The sequence below is a fragment of the Mya arenaria genome, chromosome 14 (assembly GCF_026914265.1).
Source record: "Mya arenaria isolate MELC-2E11 chromosome 14, ASM2691426v1".
NCBI classification, from domain to species: domain Eukaryota; kingdom Metazoa; phylum Mollusca; class Bivalvia; order Myida; family Myidae; genus Mya; species Mya arenaria.
Genome location: NC_069135.1, coordinates 36,305,045 through 36,325,453, shown reverse-complemented (window position 1 = coordinate 36,325,453; position 20,409 = coordinate 36,305,045). Strand labels below are relative to the sequence as shown.

Genomic DNA, 20,409 nt, shown 5'->3' with positions numbered 1-20,409 from the left:
TTACCACGATGTCCCCGATTCCAGAGCATCGTGGCGAACGTAACAGAGCGTGGAGTCGAATCGGGGTGATCGTGGGGGAGCGTAACGGAACGTGGTTGAATCGGGGACATCTTGGGCATCGGGACAGATTTTAAATCAAACTTAAATTTCACCACGATTGCCCCGATTCATTTTCTAATCGTGACATAGCGTGGCCTTCGTAACAAAACGTAACGGAACGTAACGAAGCGTAACAGAACGTGGAGTACAATCGCAACAGATCGGGACCAGCGTGGACAAATTTTTTCATCCCGCTTCGCTGCGACGTCTCACGATAGCTCCACGCTCTGCTACGATCTACCACGATCTGTTACGATATACACTTTTCTACCATTTATTGCTCCACGTTGCGTCACGCTCTCCTACGGTATCCCCGATTGTCGTTCACGTTCTGATACGCTCTGACACGCTCCAACACGTTTCCTCACGATAGCCACGATTTCCACGCAAGCTGCATATACATAACAGCTTTATCTACTGGTACTCTATCGTTTAAGATTCCACATGAAATGTGTCGGCATAAAAATTTAAATTAGACGATCAGTTGGCAGAAATACATAAGGCAACTGGTCGTGGAAGCGCATCTGCTGCAACAAAATCAATAGTTAAACAAAAGAAGGATAATAGAATTCCTGAAGTACTGAGATAACTTACAAATTTGATTTACATGTAGTCAAGCATTGTTATTTTTTGTATTACTATTATCAAAAGTATACTTATAACTGAATTTATTATGAAAAAAACACACACTCAATGTGTTTGTTATTTATGACATTAATTTCAGTACATGTGCATATTTCATGTTTTTATCTTTGCCTAAATTTATTTTATGTTTTATTGATATAAAATTTGAAATAAATAGTGACATAATTATCATCAAATATCTAATGTTTTAATCAACTGTAATCTTTTGTAATCCTATTACCCCCCGCGGTCATTAACACCTTTTTGATCACGCCCGATAGCTACTATAAAACAGAGACCGGAGGAGACCGGAGGAGACCGGGACCGGATGAGACCGGGACCGGGAAATAGTATCGCCCCCAAGAGTAGTCGGAAAAACCGTAGACCTACTTTCTCTTTTGCCGTCTAAAAATAGCAACTTTCGGCAATTTTCAATTTGTTAAATCTAAGTTATTAAAGCGATTTTTTAAAAAATAATTGCGGTTCAGTCGGTCTGAAACAATGTGGAACTTATTAAAAACTTTTGAAATACGGTTACTTTTGTGGACTGTCGCTTTAAGGCATAGCTGTTCGGCTAAAATAACCATTGAGTAATGCCTCTTTGCCTTTTTCTCTGTGATAATTCCAAATGTATGACCTACACAGAGGCTGATATAAATGCCCAGGACAAGGATGGTAACACCCCACTCCATCTCTCCCAGAACTTGAAACTCCTACAGCCATTTAGGGTATGAGCTTTTCCAGTAAAACATATCACACACACTGTTGGTCAACATTTTGGAAAGTGTAGCTTATTAAGGATTTATGTTTGTTTCTTTTTCTCTGAAATGTAAAATACTATATGATTAGCGCACAGGAATTGATATATAAAGTTTACAATAAGATTAAAATAATCCTTTAACCTTTATAATAACCTACAAATTTTTGTCATAAACTTTTATGTCTAGTGTTATTTAATATCCTCAAAAAGTCTTATATTTTGAATATAAAATGCATTTATACTACAAACATTCACATTCTTCAAAGTACTATCATATTATACTGTGTATATGATGCTAGCATAGATTGGTGAAAAAAACATTCGGGTAAAAACCCTTATTACAGTACATAAGACGCAGTGGAAAATGTCAAAATCTGAGCTGAAAAGGACAGCCAAAAAAATAGTTTTGATGATTTATTTTTGGATCGTAAAAATGGCAAAGGTTAATATAAACCTTGCGATATTAAATGGTAAAATAATATGTGTTTCTTTGTTTATTTCCAGTATTTTCACCTTTTGTGGACCTCATTTATTGTGTACTGCATAGCTGCATCATTTGCCTAGCTGTCCTCAGCGTAGCTTTATTAAATGACAGCTACATGTACCATTTCGTGTACTGTGATAAAAATGAAATAAGGAAATGTGACTGAAATACAAATTTAGGTTGCCTCATATGAAACCTAAAAGATTGTTCTCTAATCAAACTTATCCTTGTGTTTTACAGAAGACAGTGAGCAACGAGAAGAATGACATAAACATCCAGATTGTATACACCCTTCTGGAGAAGGGAGCTAACCTGTATATTAAGAACAACGACAATTTAACCCCTGTTGACCTAATTATTGACCCAACCATGAAGAAGATGATAGAAAAGTGAGTGCTTTTGTACATGTAGATGTATGTTTTCTGACTTTGGGGCTTAAATGTTTAAATCATTTGTTGCCACAAATAGTAGATTAACACTAAAAATTATTGTCTGTTTTATATTAACTTTGCATACAGAATGGTATTATATTCTTAACATGCATGAGTAGTCTTGAGCTGTGTTTAGTAAATTGTACCCTATGCTTTATCAAATCGTTTCAATATTTAGTGTCCGCGGACGGATAGGTTTAGGGCTTCCTGATAAAAAAAACAACAATTTTTTTATGATCAACGTTCTTGTAAAAAATATGACACATGTAAAGTATTTTTAATTTCCATTTACTATAACTCAGACTACAGAACACAAGTGTAAACAGCATGCTTCATATTTCGTACTAGTATTCTTGGCATTTGATATAAAACAAAAAAAGATGAACATGGTCAGGATACTTACATAAAAGTTTTATTTGAACTCTTTTGGCAGTGGAAATATATCTGACATTTGAAAATGCTCCAGAATGGACTAAGGTGGTGCTGGTGTATATATTCTACATAAGATGTCAACCATTTGTTTTAAGAGTTTACGCTAAACATCAAAAAGCAATTTGGTATAGTCCTATCTTGAACAATCTATCTAACAATTAAAAATGTTCCAGAATGGACTACGGGGGCTCTGGGGTCTATACTCTACATAAGATGTCAGTCACTGTTCTAATAGTTGACTCTAAACATAGAAAGCAATTTGGTATAGTCCTATCTTGAACAATCTATCTAACAATTAAAAATGTTCCAGAATGGACTAAGGGGGCTCTGGGGTCTATATTCTACATAAGATGTCAGTCACTGTTCTAATAATTGACTCTAAACATAGAAAGCAATTTGGTATAGTCCTATCTTGATCTTGACTCATCTATTTAACAATTGAGAATGGTCCAGAATGGACTAAGGAGGTTCTGGTGTCTTTATTCTACATCAGATGTCACTCATTTATTTTATTTGAACTCTTTTTAGTGTGGTCTTGTGTTTTTGGGCAAACCAGAGTACCTGGAGAAAACCAACTTGTCCATCTTGGTGACCACTTACCAATTTCACATGCGCCCAGGCCGGGAATTGAACCCGGGTCGCCTTGGTGAGAAGCGAGTGCTCTTACCACTGTGCTGACAGATAAACCTAATACAGAACACTTGTTCTCTTATTATAAGTTGAAGCCTGTGTAACAGGTTTTTCCAGAATATCTGAGGGCCATACAAGCGTGTATCCTCTTACTGCTTGCATACAGAGCACTTGTACTCACATGATAAAGTTAAGACCATGTTAAAGAATTATTAAATAATAATGCCAAGGAATCCTATGATTTCAGTAAAAAGAGGGAAATGGAGAGAAAGTACGGTCAGGGTGGTGCCAACGAGCTTCACCTTTACCACGGCACAAGACCTGACATAGTCGAGAACATTGTACAACGCATCTCAAGACTCGGACACCGGGTTTAAGACAATGTTTGTAGCCAAAGTTTTTTTTTTTGGGGGGGGGGGAATTGTCTTGGTGCACCAGGAATGAAGAGACCACCACAGATTGATCCTAAGGACTTTAAGAAAGGCTACTATGATTCAGTAGTGAACAGTATACTATCACCTACGATTTACTGCGTTTTTGATATGAATCAATATTATCTAGAATACTACATAGAGTACCATTAATGCTAAGGAACATTTGGAAAAAAAATATTGGTTTTTCATTAACTGATATGACAATGTTAGTATTTGATATATTTTGCAAACGCATTTATGAATTCTATTGTTTAAGTTAAATAAATATTCTTTATTAATTTAAAATCAGTTTTTTTAGTCATTTATATTTGTAACATGTTGTTATTCAATGGTGTTGAAGCATTAGTCTGCCCTCATCAAATGAGGAAAAATGTCCAACATAATATTGTTGTTGGTTGTTTGAATTTCATCATTTTCGTTCCTCACTCACAGCTGTTTAGTTTTGGCCGATCTTGCATGCATTGGTTTAAAAATTGTGATGATGTAACTTAGTTTTGGAGATTCATAGGTAATAATTATAATATTATCCTGATCAATTTATTGTGAAATGATAAATGCTCATTAATTGTAAAATAATATCATCTTGCAAAATGTGAAAAAACTACTGCTCACAAAATGTGAAATACTAAATCCTCACAAAATATGAACTGCTCAAGAAATGTAAAATAAGACACCAAAACTGTGAAATAACAAATGCTAGCAAAATGTTAAAATAATCACTCTCAAAATGGGAAATAATAAACACTTATAAAATGTGAAATGATAAATGCTTATGAAATGTGAATAGTAAAAGCTCAAAAGTATCCAATCTACAGTATTAAGTGTCCAATAGCAAATTCATAAGATTAAAAGGTTTGAAAAATACCTTGGTTTATTTATTTGTTTCATTCAACTATTAAAAGTGATTTTTAAATTTTAACCATTCATACATGTACATGTACAGTTGTATACATATATATCTTGTCTTTTGTTTTTGATTTTTTTAATGAAGTTAATTATATATATCTAATTTCTTCAATGCTCTAAGAATGAAAGGTTCTTGGTGATTTACATGTATAACAATCAATTTCTGTCATGACTATCTCGGTATCGAAATGAATTTGTATTACCTGAAACATTCCTATCAATACCTTTCAGCAACCAATAGCTGAGGTGATAGAAATATGCTGGTTAAAGTGTGTGTTCGCGTGGTCTTGATTCTTGATGTCATTCGAAATTCCTCGGCCATTGATATCGAAAACACCCTCGGATGTATATGGATGTATATGAACGGTTTACAATGTCAGAAATCTTTTCACTTTTAATCGCGTAGTTATTTCAATTAAGCATTTACACTTAATAACTTAACTCTTGGGAGTCTTACTTATGCTTACAATAATGACCTGTACTGTCAATCAATTTAAACTTAGATCTACAAATACAAGCTAAACACTTCATTTAATTAATGATATTTTTACCTACATGTACTTCTACTGTACTTCTACTGATGTACCGGCATAATTCCGAGGTTGTTTTCGATACAAATGGCCGAGGAGTTCCGAATATCGTGAAATGTCCCTGTAGTTTCTGCTCTTTGATTCTTTGGCATGAGCAATTTTGTGCGTCCAACCAACATGTAATGATCACACGAATTCACAGGATGTTGGTTGTCATTCGAACACTATTCAATCAGAAAGGGGTGATATTTCGTCAATACATATTAGCACATGGTTTTTACATTGTAAACTCTTGGGAACGTAGTCGTAAAATATCTTAAGTCATGTCCTAACTTAAATCGATTTCTGACAAATTTTATTGTCAACTTAAACAGTATATGTCCTTTTAACAAGAAAGTGTGTTTTTCAATCACTTAAATGAAAATAATATATTTTGGAAATTCTTTTTTTTTTATTTCATATGACTTAAGAGATACTAAAATTAAGAGACTTGAGTTAGAAAATGACTTGAGAAGTCTTACGAATATCGCGCCTTGAACATTTTTGTTCTTAGTAGCTTATTAAGACTTAGAAGTACCCCGGGCTGTGTCGGATTGGAATTCTAGGTATCCGGGTACCACAAGTAGAACTCCAGAAATTAATCCAATGTATTGAAAGACAAACAGAACATTGTGCTTGCTGTTCTCGCTTACAAATAACAACAACACTGCACACAATATTACATCAATTTATTTATATATTTTATATAGCTATGCATTTCAAACTTAAAACCCTTTGCTCCCCAGGCTAAATAAAGTTGACTACTGGCCCTGTAGTGCAAACTACTGCTGTAGGACTAGACCATGTGATATTTGTCAATGAAATCATACAGAAAACATGCTAAGCAAAGTCCATTTTAAATGCAATATTTATGCAAAGAGCTACAGAAGCAAGCTCAGTAGCAAAAAGTTTAAACATAAACCCGGTTTAGTGGCACTGGGCAAACGCCAAAGACATAGAGCACAAAATCAAAGAACCATAGAAGAAACGGCGCTAGTCTTTTTCGTCAGCGTTTCACAATAAATAAGGAGTGTTGATAGAATAGCGCACTAGATTCAAAATACGCTTAAACTACTACTTCCAAATTCACATTTCAGCGCATCAGGAAACGACCAGGTTCGTTGGTGAAGCAACATGGAGTCGAATGATAAAATATATTGTATGCTGCATCTCCTTTTCCTGCATCACCTGAATATATATGAAGTATAATACAAATTATGTAAACATCTTCTGTAAATTCAAAACGTTCATCTCGTCAATTACCCACATTTCGAGGGGTGAAAGCGAAATGGTTCTTTATCTTCTTTATTTAATGTCACTTAGAACCTTTTCGCATTCATTCCTCGTTATGTAGTATTAATACCTTAGCCAATACATGTATGCAATATTATTATAACAAGCGAGAGTTAACCGCTACAGCTAAAACAAACGAGCAAATTACAAATAATTTACATTCTTAGTAGTTATTTTATTAAGACGAGGACAATTAAAGGTACTGTATCACATATTGGCACCAAAAAAAGTTTTTTTCTGTAACGAATCTCATGACAATTATCTAATAGAATGTGTTACGCTTTAATATCATAATTGTAAAAAAGGGTACCAAAATGTAAAAAAAATAATGTGTCTGAGACCGGGTTCGAACCCGCGTCGCCAAAACTGAAGTCCAGCGTCATCCTGAGTGAGCTATTAAGGCTTACTCTCGTCGGGTGACATAATTAAGGTATATACCTACCTCAGTAATATCACGTGATAACACCGACTTACCAATCACGCATTAGAAATGAATTCTACCTGGTAGACATACCCAGTAATCTTTTTAATGGAAAAATACGAAATAACTGCTAAACTTATAAATTGCAAACTATGTGGTACTTCAGTTAGTAAGTTTCAATGAATTGTACACATCGATGCAAAGTTTATGTCATTTTTCGACAATTTATTTTTTCGCTATTTTATCATCTGTGAGACAGCCCCTTTAAGATATCTCATAACCTACTATTTATTTCTTCCATGGCATATCCACAGGAACTTTCCACATTACGTAGTTTCCGCAACACACTCCGAGTTTCGGTGTATAAACCTGTGGGCCACAACAATACGACTCAACCCCATACTTCTTTGGCCGTACGACACCGCCACAGCACAGATGTAGCAATGAATCAAAGCAGTCTCCACCACAACACTCTGAGTGAAAACTGCTAATACTTTTAACAATGTTGCAGTTACAACAGATCTGCCGGGAACTGTCATATGTACGGTTACAGCAACAGCAATCGTCAAAATGGGTTGTTTTCTCGATCACTTGTCCATCGCAGCACAACCCTTTCTCTGGATTGTAGCTACGAATGCCACAGCATCTGGTTAACCGACCAACCCATGCGTGCTGAATCACTCCGTCACAACACATATCAATATCTGCATCGTAACTCTTGCCTGCACAACACCGTGTGTTACCCCTGGCGTTCTTGACTGGTTGTGGTGTTTCCTCTCCTTCGTATGTGCAACAAACCTCAGTAACTGGATTGTACGTTGTTTTTCCACAGCAAAGCATATCGTCGGCATTTTTCTTCCCCCGAATCTCACCAGCACAGCAGATATGTGTTTTGCGGTTATATGGTTTTCCATTGCAACAATCAGACATACCGTATACACCCGGTAGATCAAATAGCATTCCATCACAACAGATGTTTTCATAGATACTGTAACTCTTTTTCGAACAGCAACGCGTGTCCATTTTGTCGTCTGTTAATATTTTGTTGGAATTCCCGTAGCAGCAGAGTTCTTTGTCTGCCTCGTAAGTTTCGTTGCCACAGCAGACGTCATCGTTTGCATGGTTCTTCACTAACATTCGATCAACATCACAACATATCATTTCATCGGTGTCGTAAGCAACATCACCACAGCATTCAGTCTTACTTCCAGTCTTTTCTTGTACTTTGCCCGTGCAACAAATGTGTGTATCTGGATTGAGTGACTGCTTCTCGCAGCATACATAATCACCTCTCAAAGTCTTGTTGACAACGCTACTGTCGCAACAAAGTTGTGTATCTTGATCATAGCTAACCTTTTTGCAACATCCGGTATCTTGGCCAGATTTTGGTTGCGGCACACCCTCGCAACAAATGTCTTTTCTCGTATTGTATGAACTATCGCCACAACATGCATTGTCATCCTGGTGGGGTTTATCGTTAACCTCGTTAGAATCACAACATATTTGTTCTTTCGGGTTATAACTTATACCGCCACAACATCTAGTTCTACCGTTGTCTGCAGGTTGAGAGTGACCATTACAACATAGTTCATTCTGCGTGTTAAAACTGCCTTCCCCGCAGCACCAGGTATCATCCGGTTTATCTTTCCTTCTAATTTGATCGTCACAACATAGATGTGAATCTGGATCATAACTCTTCTTTACACAACACCGTGTCTTCGAACCTCCAATCTTTTCTTGTACTACACCTTCACAACATACTTCAGTTTTTTCATCGAAGGTTGAATTACCGCAGCAACAATTGTCATTTTGATGTTCTTTATCTATTACTTTCATATCACAGCATAGTTGTCTCTTCGTGTTCATGCCATATGGGCCACAACATGACCCGTCGTTCACATTACCATCGACATCTTGGGGCTTTCCATCGCAGCATATTTGAGTTCTTGTGTTGTACGTACTTTTTTCTCCGCAACAAAAATCATCTTTATTGTCCATCTTGTTGCGCACGTCCTCTTTGCAACATATTTCGGATCTTGTATCAAATGATTGCTTAAGACAGCATGCAGAGTACTTGCCACCCTTCTTTTCGACAACCTCCATGTCGCAACACATCTGCCTTTCTGTGTTGTATGTTTTCTTGCCACAACAACAATCATCATATTCGCTGGAAGAGTCCATCAGATCAAAACCATCACAGCATACTTTATTTTTTGTATTATAACTGCGCAAATCACAGCAGAGTGTAATATTGCCCGTAAGTGGCTGAGGAACACCATTACAACATATTTCCTTCCGTGTATCCATCGTGGTATTGCCGCAACAACAATTATCTGAAGCGTCGTTTTTCGGTACCAGTCCCTTATCACAGCACATAAACATTGCTGTGTTGTAACCAACATCGCCACAACAATTTGCGTCGTCATCTACTGAGGACTTTGTATAAGGATTTCCATTGCAGCAAACTCCCCGCCGTGTTTCAAACGTTGAATTACCACAGCAGCAGTCGTCACGTTTGTTGCGTTTCTCTCTTACGCCTTCCTCGCAACAAAGATGAGAGCGGGTATCAAAGCTTTCACCGAAGCAGCAAGAAGTGTACTCGACGCCAGCAACGAGTGGCTGCGCCTTTGTATGGCAACAAATCTCCGTTTCAGCATCGATCGTTCCTTTTCCACAACAACCATAGTCTTTCTTTCCTCTCTTCTCTACCAATTTCTCATTACAGCAAACATGCATGTTTGGATCAAAACTGATTTCGTCACAACACTGTGTCCTGTTTCCTCCGGGCTGCACATATAGACCATCACAGCAGAGCTGTTCATCTGAATTAAATGGCTCATCGCCACAGCAACAGTTTTCATCCTTATTTTCCTTCTTCACAAGCTTCATGTTGCAACACAAGTATCCATTAGGATCAAAGCTCTTATTTACACAGCACATTGTTTTATTTCCAGCAACCCTGTCCTGAACGTTCTTGCCCTGGCAACAAATGTGGCGTGCCGTATTCATTGCCCATCTGCCACAACAACAGTTATCGTCTTCTGCGTTCTTCTCAATAATTTTCATTTCTCCATCACAACATAAATGTGAGACTGGATTATAATTCTCATCCTTACAGCACTTATCTCTAGCAGAATACCGATCTCTTACAGATTTCTCACAGCAGATTTGTAACTGGTTATTAAATGTCTTGTTTCCACAGCAACAATCATCTTTCTGATCGGTTTTAAGAAACACAATACCATCACAACAAAGCTCTTTTTTTGTGTCAAGACTAATATCTCCGCAACAGGTATGGTATTTTCCTCCAGGATAAACTTGTTCGTTGCAACATATTTCGGTTCGTTCTGTCATGGGTGTACTTCCACAGCATGTGTCATCGCTATTCTTGGACTTTTTAATCAGAGTACCCTGGCAGCAAATATGGGTCGAAGCATCATAACCAACATCGCCACAGCACATCATTTCGTCACTTTTATTTGAAAATACCTTTCCAAGACAACATATATGTGTTTTCGTGTTGTATGTTTCTTCCTTTCCACAACAGTAGTTGTCTTTTGGATTTTCTTTTTCTCGAAGTTTTCCCGTATCACAACACACGTAGTCTTTAGCAATAAATGCAATCTCGCCACAACAGTGTGTTCCTATACCTGGTACACCCTCGCAACATATGTGTAGACCGGACGTCATAGTGGTGTTTCCGCAACAACAATTATCTGACGATAATCTCTTATTTCGTAAATCATCTCCACAGCAGATTTGTATTGAATAATCATAACTTCTCTTGTGACAGCAAATAGTTGTCTTTCCAAATGATGGCTGAGGAGTTTTGTCGCAGCAAACGTCCCGCTTTGTATTAAATGTTGATTCACCACAGCAAGAGTTGTCATCCTCGTGGCTTTTATTTTGTACGTGATTTGGTGCACAACATATTTGTGTATTTGTGTCGTACGCAATTTCATCACAACACTCCATACTTTTACTTCTTCGATCAAATCTCTTTTTATGGCAGCAAATGTGATCTTCTGCATTCATCGTAACCTTGTCGCAACAACTATCATCATCATCATCCGTTTTATCAACAACATCGACATCACAGCATAGCTGTTTTCTTGGATTGAAGCTCATGCGTCCACAACAGCGGGTTGAAGAACCAGCCACCTTGTCTGCCACAAACTTTCCCTGGCAACACATTTGTTTTTCCGTGTTATATGACGTATCTCCACAACACCAGTTATCCTCATCATCCGTTTTGTTAAATAAGCCTGAATCGCAGCAAATCTGTGTATTTGCGGCGTAAGAAATGTCACCACAGCAGTGTGTACTATCGCCATAAGACTGTTGCACGACGGACCCATGGCAGCATATTTGCTTTCTAGTATTATATGGCTGATCTCCGCAGCACCATTCATCTGCTTGGCTATTCTTTTGCACTACTTTGTCTTCACAACACATTTCCTTTCGATTATCGTAACTTTCTGTCTTACAGCATCTCGTTGTATCTTTATTACGTATTGGTTGAGGCACACCCATGCAGCAGGTCTCTGTTTCAGCATCGACGGTGGAATCGCCGCAACACCCGTCGTCTTCGGGTTTGTTTTTGTCAACGACTTTACCAAAACAACAAAGTTGGTCTTTTGTGTTGTAACTTTGCTTTCCACAGCATGTTGTTGGACCTCTGTATCTTGGTTGAGGTTCACACTCACAGCACACTTCATTAGATAATTGGATAGTCATATTGCAGCAACAACAGTCATCGTTTTTGTCCCTCTTTTGAACAATTTTCATATCACAACAGAAACTTGTGTCAGAGTTATAGCTTTCTGTTCCACAACATTTTGTGTTTTTACCCCCTTTTCTATCTTGTGGGACACCATTGCAGCATATACCGGACTTGGTATTGAAGGTTGATGAACCGCAACACCAATCGTGATCCTGCTCTTCTTTATCTCTTATGTCTCCTGCATCACAGCATATCCCTTCATCTGAATTGTAACTCTTGTCATAACAACATCTTGCTGCATCACCCCCAACCACAGGTTGTGGTACTCCCATGCAGCAAATCTGGGTTTCTGTGTTCATCGTTGTTGCTCCGCAGCAACAGTTATTATCATTGTCGACTTTCTCTATAATTTTACCATAACAGCACATTTCGGTTTGACTGTCAAATGTCTTGTTACCGCAGCAGTCCGTGTATTTACCACCAACAAGTCTGTTTGACACACCATCACAGCACATTTCACTCTTGGAGTCCACTGTGGATTCGACCCCGCAACAAGCATCATCTTCTGAGCCATATTTTGTTCGTACCATTCCATTGCAGCATATACCTTCTCTAGAGTCGTAACTCGTTTCTTCACAACATGAGGTAAATTCCCCAGCAACACGTGTTTGTTTTTCACCAAGGCAGCAAATGTCATCCTCAGAGTTCATTGATTTATGGCCACAACAACAATCATCTTTTCTTTTTTCCTTTTCAATGACGTCTTTTCCGCAACACATATGAGTATCTGGACCAAAGCTTAATTCAAAGCAGCACTGGACTTTGTCCCCGCCGATTCTGGGCTGTGGGGTTGTTCCCATACAACAAACTTCGATAGTTGAATCAAGCGTTAAGTTTCCGCAACACATGTTATCGTTGTCTTTTGTTTTTTCAATCACATTATTGTCGCAACATATGTGGGTTTGGGAGTTGAAACTGTCTTGTGAGCAACATCTTGCCATTTCACCCCCTTTTCTTTCATCAACATTTCCATTACAACAAATGTGTGTACCAGTGTTGAATGGAACATCATCACAGCACCAGTTATTGCCTTCATCTCCACGTGGAACAATTTTATCTATGCAACATATATGTGTTTCAATATTGTAGCCTTTTCCGTCGCAACAACCAGCGCTGTCGACACCTCCTACATCATAAGCTTCCCCGTTACAGCAAATTTCTTTAGCTGGGTTAAATGTGTTTTTAGTTCCACAGCATTCTCTATTATCATCCCTATTTTTGTTTCTCACGTCAACTTCATTACAACAGAGTTGCGACATTGTAGAGTAGCTTTTGTCTTTACAACAAGACGTAAACTCACCGTCTGTTCTCGATCTTGGAACACCTTCACAGCATATTTCGTTACTCATATCAACTGTAGTGTTTCCACAACACATGTCGGCATCGGGTGAATGTTTTGTCACGATGGTTCGTCCACAGCATAAAGACAAAGTTGAATCGAAGCTTACCTCGTGACAGCATTGCGTGTTTCGCCCATACTTCGGTTGTATATTGCCTTCACAGCAAACGTCCATCTTTGTATTGAAAGGTTTATTGCCACAACACCAGTTGTCATTTTTATCACGTTTAGCTGTCACAGTGGTTCCATCACAGCAGATTGATTCACTGCTGTTGTAACTCTTATCTAGGCAACAACCAGTACGTGGCCCGTAATAATCATTTGTTACACCCAAGCAGCAGACTTCTGTCTCATAGTTGAAAGTACTGTCACCACAACAGCCGGTATCTTCGGGACTGGCTTTCTGAACAATATTCCCATTACAGCAAACTGAATTGTTCATGTTGTAACTCTCCGAACCACAGCATTTTCCGTTTCTTCCATACCCTTTGTTTGTAACACCCTCACAACATATATCGTCCCTTGAGTCCATAGAGCTTTTTCCGCAGCATTCATCATGACTAAGATCATCTTTTGTTATAACTTCTGCGTCACAACATAGCTCAGACATTATATCAAAGCTTTTCTTGTCACAACAGTCAGTAAAAGGTCCACCTTTCTTTGGCTGCGCGACACCCTCGCAGCATATTTCGTTTATACTATCATACGTTGAATTTCCACAACAATGATCATCATCATTATCTTTTTTATCGACAACAACTTTGTCGCAACATACTTGTGTATCCGCGTTGTAACTCTTAAGTATACAGCACCTAGTATTGTTTCCATATTTTGGCTGTGGATTGATTCCTCCACAGCAAACCTCATCATCAGGATTATATGTTTTGTTCTTACCACAACACATGTTATCATTGTCTTTTGTTTTTTCAATCACATTATTGTCGCAACATATGTGGGTTTGGGAGTTGAAACTGTCTTGTGAGCAGCATCTTGCCATTTCAACCCCTTTTCTTTCATCAACATTTCCATTACAACATATGTGTGTAGCAGTGTTGAATGGAACATCATCACAGCACCAGTTATTGCCTTCATCTCTACGTGGAACAATTTTATCTATGCAACATATTTGTGTTTCAATATTGTAGCCTTTTCCGTCGCAACATGCTGCGCTGTCGACACCTCCTACATCATAAGCTTCCCCGTTACAGCAAGTTTCTTTAGCTGGGTTAAATGTGTTTTTAGTTCCACAGCATTCTCTATCATCAACCCTATTTTTGTTTCTTACGTCACCTTTATTACAACATAGTTGCGACATTGTAGAGTAGCTTTTGTCTTTACAACATGACGTAAACACACCGTCTGTTCTCGATCTTGGAACTCCTTCACAGCATATTTCATTACTCATATCAACTGTAGTGTTTCCACAACACATGTCGGCATCGGGTGAATGTTTTGTCACGATGGTTCGTCCACAGCATAAAGACAAAGTTGAATCGAAGCTTACCTCGTGACAGCATTGCGTGTTTCGCCCATACTTCGGTTGTATATTGCCTTCACAGCAAACGTTCATCTTTGTATTGAAAGGTTTATTGCCACAACACCAGTTGTCATTTTCATCACGTTTAGCTGTCACAGTGGTTCCATCACAGCAGATTGATTCACTGCTGTTGTAACTCTTATCTAGGCAACAACCAGTACGTGGCCCGTAATAATCATTTGTTACACCCAAGCAGCAAACCTCTGTCTCATAGTTGAAAGTACTGTCACCACAACAGCCGGTATCTTCGGGACTGGCTTTCTGAACAATATTCCCATTACAGCAAACTGAATTGATCATGTTGTAACTCTCCGAACCACAGCATTTTTCGTTTCTTCCATATCCTTTGTTTGTAACACCCTCACAACATATATCGTCCTTTGAGTCCATAGAGCTTTTTCCGCAGCATTCATCATGACTAAGATCATCTTTCGTTATAACTTCTCCGTCACAACATAACTCAGACATTATATCAAAGCTTTTCTTGTCACAACAGTCAGTAAAAGGTCCACCTTTCTTTGGCTGCGCGACACCCTCGCAGCATATTTCGTTTATACTGTCGTACGTTGAGTTTCCACAACAATGATCATCATCATTGTCTTTTTTATCGACAACATCTTTGTCGCAACATACTTGTGTATCCGCGTTGTAACTCTTAAGTATACAGCACCTAGTATTGTCTCCATATTTTGGCTGTGGATTGATTCCTCCACAGCAAACCTCATCATCAGGATTATATGTTTTGGTCTTACCGCAACAGCATGTAGCATTGTCTTTTGTTTTTTCAATCACATTATTGTCGCAACATATGTGGGTTTGGGAGTTGAAACTGTCTTGTGAGCAACATCTTGCCATTTCACCCCCTTTTCTTTCATCAACATTTCCATTACAACATATGTGTGTAGCAGTGTTGAATGGAACATCATCACAACACCAGTTATTGCCTTCATCTCCACGTGGAACAATTTTATCTATGCAACATATATGTGTTTCAATATTGTAGCCTTTTCCGTCGCAACATCCAGCACTGTCGACACCTCCTACATCATAAGCTTCCCCGTTACAACAAATTTCTTTAGCTGGGTTAAATGTGTTTTTAGTTCCACAGCATTCTCTATCATTATCCCTGTTTTTGTTTCTCAGGTCACCTTCATTACAACAGAGTTGCGACATTGTAGAGTAGCTTTTGTCTTTACAACACGACGTAAACTCACCGTCTGTTCTCGATCTTGGAACTCCTTCACAGCATATTTCCTTACTCATATCAACTGTAGTGTTTCCACAACACATGTCGGCATCGGGTGAATGTTTTGTCACGATGGTTCGTCCACAGCATAAAGACAAAGTTGAATCGAAGCTTACCTCGTGACAGCATTGAGTCGTGTTTCGCCCATACTTCGGTTGTATATTGCCTTCACAGCAAACGTCCATCTTTGTATTGAAAGGTTTATTGCCACAACACCAGTTGTCATTTTTATCACGTTTAGCTGTCACAGTGGTTCCATCACAACAGATTGATTCACTGCTGTTGTAACTCTTATCTAGGCAACAACCAGTACGTGGCCCGTAATAATCATTTGTTACACCCAAGCAGCACACCTCTGTCTCATAGTTGAAAGTACTGTCACCACAACAGCCGGTATCTTCAGGACTGGCTTTCTGAACAATATTCCCATTACAGCAAACTGAATTGATCATGTTGTAACTCTCCGAACCACAGCATTTTTCGTTTCTTCCATATCCTTTGTTTGTAACACCCTCACAGCATATATCGTCCTTTGAGTCCATAGAGCTTTTTCCGCAGCATTCATCATGACTAAGATCATCTTTCGTTATAACTTCTCCGTCACAACAGAGCTCAGACATTATATCAAAGCTTTTCTTTTCGCAACAGTCAGTAAAAGGTCCACCTTTCTTTGGCTGCGCGACACCCTCGCAGCATATTTCGTTTATACTATCGTACGTTGAATTTCCACAACAATGATCATCATCATAATCTGTTTTATCGACAACATCTTTGTCGCAACATACTTGTGTATCTGCGTTGTAACTCTTAAGTTTACAGCACTTATTATTGTCTCCATATTTAGGCTGTGGATTGATTCCTCCACAGCAAACCTCATCATCAGGATTATATGTTTTGTTCTTACCGCAACAGCATGTATCATCATCGCTCTCCTTTTCCACAACACCCTTCTCACAACACAGTTGCTTTGCTGGATTAAAACTGACATTGTCGCAACACTGTGTAGAGGATCCTGCGACAAGAGGCTGCGGTGAATGGTTGCAGCATATCTGTTCCATTGTGTTAAAACTTACATTTCCACAACATAAGTTGTCGTCCTCTTCAACTTTGGTAATAACACGACCTTCGCAGCAAATTTGTTTAATTGGATCGAATGCTTCTTCCAGACAGCATTTTGTCATCTCCGCTCCAACACGTGTTCGTACTTTGCCATCGCAACAAATCTCAGATTTGGTGTTCATGGATGTATCACCACAACAACAGTCATCTTTAGAATTATGTTTCTCCCTTACGTCATTATTATCACAGCAAATATGAGTTTTGACGTTATGGCTTTCATCGCCACAACAGGAATACATTCTGATTGGTCCTGGTTGTGGGTTGCCATTACAGCATATCTGGCTACTGGCATCAATAGTTCTATTGCCACAACAACCATCGTCCTGCTCGTTTATCTTTTCTATGACTTCATTGTGGCAACACACATGCGTTTTCTGATTAAAGCTCTTCTTACCACAGCACTGTGTGTCAGACCCATATCCAGGATTCGGTACATTTTCACAGCATATGTCCGTCTTGCTGTTGAAGGTTTTATCGTCGCAACAACAGTCATCGTCTGGTGATGATTTCCTTGATAATCTCATACCATCACAGCATACCTTATTAGCTGGATCATAACTCTTATCAAGGCAACAAAGCGTGTCGTCTCCGGCAACTCTTGGTTGTCTTACATCATTACAACATATATGGTCGGATGCATGCATCGTGCTGTCACCACAGCAAACGTTGTCTCTTTCATCCTCCTTTGCTATAACTTCTGAATCATTACAACAAATATGTGTTCTTTCGTCGTAAACATTTGAATCACAACAGTCACCAAACTCTGGATCAACAGCTTGCGGAACACCTTTGCAACACAGCTCCGTTTGACTATTTACAGAACTGTCATCCCCACAACAGCCGTCGTCGTTGTCATTTTTCTTTTCTCTAACTTTTCCGTTACAACACAAATGTGTTAGTGTATTATAACTATACTCATTACAACACGTGTAAGTTCTACCGCCAGGCTGAACATTTCTATTGCAACACATCTGTTTTGTATTCATTGTACCGTTTCCACAACACATTGTATCCTTTACGTCTTCCTTTTCAACGATATTGCCATCACAACAAATATGAGTCGAAGGATTATAGCTGTATTTATTACAGCACTTTGTATCTTCTGGATCCGGTGTTTGTTTTGGTTGTTTGTATAAGCCTTGACAGCAAACATGTTTCTTCATATTGTATGTTGTGTCACCACAACACCATTTATCCTCTGGTTCTGCTACAGCTACTATCCGGTGTTCACAGCAGATGTGAGTTTCTGTGTTATAGCTCTTGTCGACACAACATGCCCATGTCGGCCCGCCAGGTTGTGTAGTGTTTTCACAACAAAGCTCATCCTCAGTATTAAATGTGTTTACTCCACAACAGCAGTTATCATCCGCTGAATCTTTCTCGTGAACATGTATTCCGTTGCAGCACAACGATATTTCTGGGTCGTAACTAACATCCCTACAACACCTGGTATCAGGACCAGCACACCGTGGTTGTTTATTTCCCTCACAGCATATGTGATCTGTTCCATTTGCCGAGACATAACTTCCGGGTTTGCCACAGCAGCAATCGTCATCCTTTTCTTCTTTATCAATGATAAAATGTTCATCATGATCTCCGCAACATATTTGTGTTTTACTGTCATAGCTTACTCCGTGGCAACAATGAGAATATGGACCACCAGGTTGAGCCCTTCCATCACAACATATCTCGTTGTCTGTATCAACAGTTCCATTACCACAGCACATGTCATCTTTCCTGGATCTCTTTGGACGTGGGTTCCAATCTCCATCATTATCACGGCAGCATATTTCCTTTCTTGGATCAAAGCTTTGTTTACTACAACACTGTGTTAATTCGCCACCGTTTCTTTTATCAACTTCACCGTCACAACATATTTGAGTGTCGAAATTCATAGGTTCATTCGCACAACATACATTGTCGTCGGTAGATTTTTTTTTAATCAAGTTTGTGCCATTGCAACATAAATATTCGTCTATATCATAACTCTTAAGTTTGCAACATCTGGTGTCTGGCCCTGCTACAGCAGGTTGTGGTTTACCGAAGCAGCAGACTTCTGTTTCAGTGTCCATTGAAGTATCATTACAACACCAATTGTCGGAGACTTTGGATTTCTTGACCAGACTGCATTCACAACAAATCTGGTTTCTGGTGTCATACGATTGACCACAGCAGCAGTCTGTGAATTCCTGTGATCCCCTGATGGGAACTGGACCATCTTTGCAGCATATTTCTTCTGAAGACTCCATTGTTGTATCAATACAGCAACAGTCGTCGTCATCGTTTCGTTTGTCTCTGACTCCGTCTCGTTCACAGCAAATTTGTTTTCTTGTGTTATATGCGACAGTACCACAACAATCAGTATATTCTCCACCGATTCTTGCTTGTCGGACGCCTTCGCAACATATTTCATTTCTTGTATTCATTGACTCGTCTCCACAGCAACAGTCATCGTCAGGTGAATTCATTTTGTAAATGCTTTCATTACAACATATATGCGTACCCATATCAAAACTTTTATTGTCACAGCATTGTGTCCGGTCCCCGTATCTTGGCTGTTTCACTTTTCCATTACAACAAACGTGCTTTCTCGTGTTGTACGTTTCATCACCACAACACCATTTATCATCTTTGTCCGTCTTCTCCAATAAATCACCGTGACAGCAAATCATGTTCTCCATATCGTAACTAATAGTGCCGCAACATTTTGTCGTATCTGGATCACCGTAGGCGGGCTGAACGACCATGTCACAACACACCTGGGTGTTTGTGTCGTATGGATCATCTGCACAGCACCAGTTGTCCTCTGTTTTTTCTTTCTTTACTATTTTGTTTTCACAACACAAATGTGTTTGTGGGTTGTAGCTGTTCCTGTCGCAACACATCCAGTTGGACCCACTAACATACTGTGGCTTTGCCAGACAACAAATCTGATCTTCTGTGTTCATAGTAGTTTTACCACAACAACAATCGTCCTTCTTGGATACTTTCTCAACCACCTTTTTATCGCAGCACATTGAATCCTTCATACCGTAGCTTTCATCGCCACAACAACCTGTTTGTTGCCCTTTATACTTTATTTGACGTTTCCCTCGGCAACATACAAAGTCTTTCGAGTTCATTGTAGTGTTTCCACAACAACAGTCATCATCTTCATCGACCTTTAGAACAATTCGGTTTTCACAGCACACATACATTTTCGAGTCAAAACTTTTCCTGTCACAACAAAAGTAGAAATCATTCTCCTTCGGCTGAGGTGTGTCCTGGCAACACATTTCTTCTTTGGAATTCATAGTTGTATC

The 20,409-nt window shown here is 38.9% G+C and overlaps 2 protein-coding genes across 2 annotated transcripts; one reads left to right on the top strand and one right to left on the bottom strand.

The window, feature by feature from the left end:
* The first annotated feature begins 1,325 nt into the window (after positions 1-1,325).
* LOC128217023 (E3 ubiquitin-protein ligase mind-bomb-like) lies at positions 1,326-3,880 on the top strand. The gene is made up of 3 exons (XM_052923833.1): positions 1,326-1,451; positions 2,208-2,356; positions 3,708-3,880. Exons 1-3 carry the CDS (start codon positions 1,356-1,358, stop codon positions 3,835-3,837), a joined length of 375 nt encoding a protein of 124 aa, XP_052779793.1. The 5' UTR covers positions 1,326-1,355; the 3' UTR covers positions 3,838-3,880.
* Positions 3,881-6,043: 2,163 nt separating this feature from the next.
* On the bottom strand, positions 6,044-20,391 carry LOC128217848 (uncharacterized). Its single transcript, XM_052925261.1, has 2 exons — positions 7,369-20,391; positions 6,044-6,557 (listed from the first exon to the last, which is right to left on the bottom strand). Exon 1 carries the CDS (start codon positions 20,380-20,382, stop codon positions 7,372-7,374), a length of 13,011 nt encoding a protein of 4,336 aa, XP_052781221.1. The 5' UTR covers positions 20,383-20,391; the 3' UTR covers positions 6,044-6,557; positions 7,369-7,371.
* Between the last annotated feature and the right edge of the window lie 18 nt (positions 20,392-20,409).

Excerpts from the sequence above, each read along its gene's own strand:
- LOC128217848 (XM_052925261.1), bottom strand. The coding sequence starts at position 20,382 with ATGTGTTGCCAGGACACACCTCAGCCGAAGGAGAATGATTTCTACTTT.
- LOC128217023 (XM_052923833.1), top strand. The coding sequence starts at position 1,356 with ATGACCTACACAGAGGCTGATATAAATGCCCAGGACAAGGATGGTAAC. Across the intron at positions 1,452-2,207 it reads AACTCCTACAGCCATTTAGG|AAGACAGTGAGCAACGAGAA; the intron begins GTATGAGCTTTT and ends TGTGTTTTACAG. Across the intron at positions 2,357-3,707 it reads ATGAAGAAGATGATAGAAAA|TAAAAAGAGGGAAATGGAGA; the intron begins GTGAGTGCTTTT and ends CTATGATTTCAG.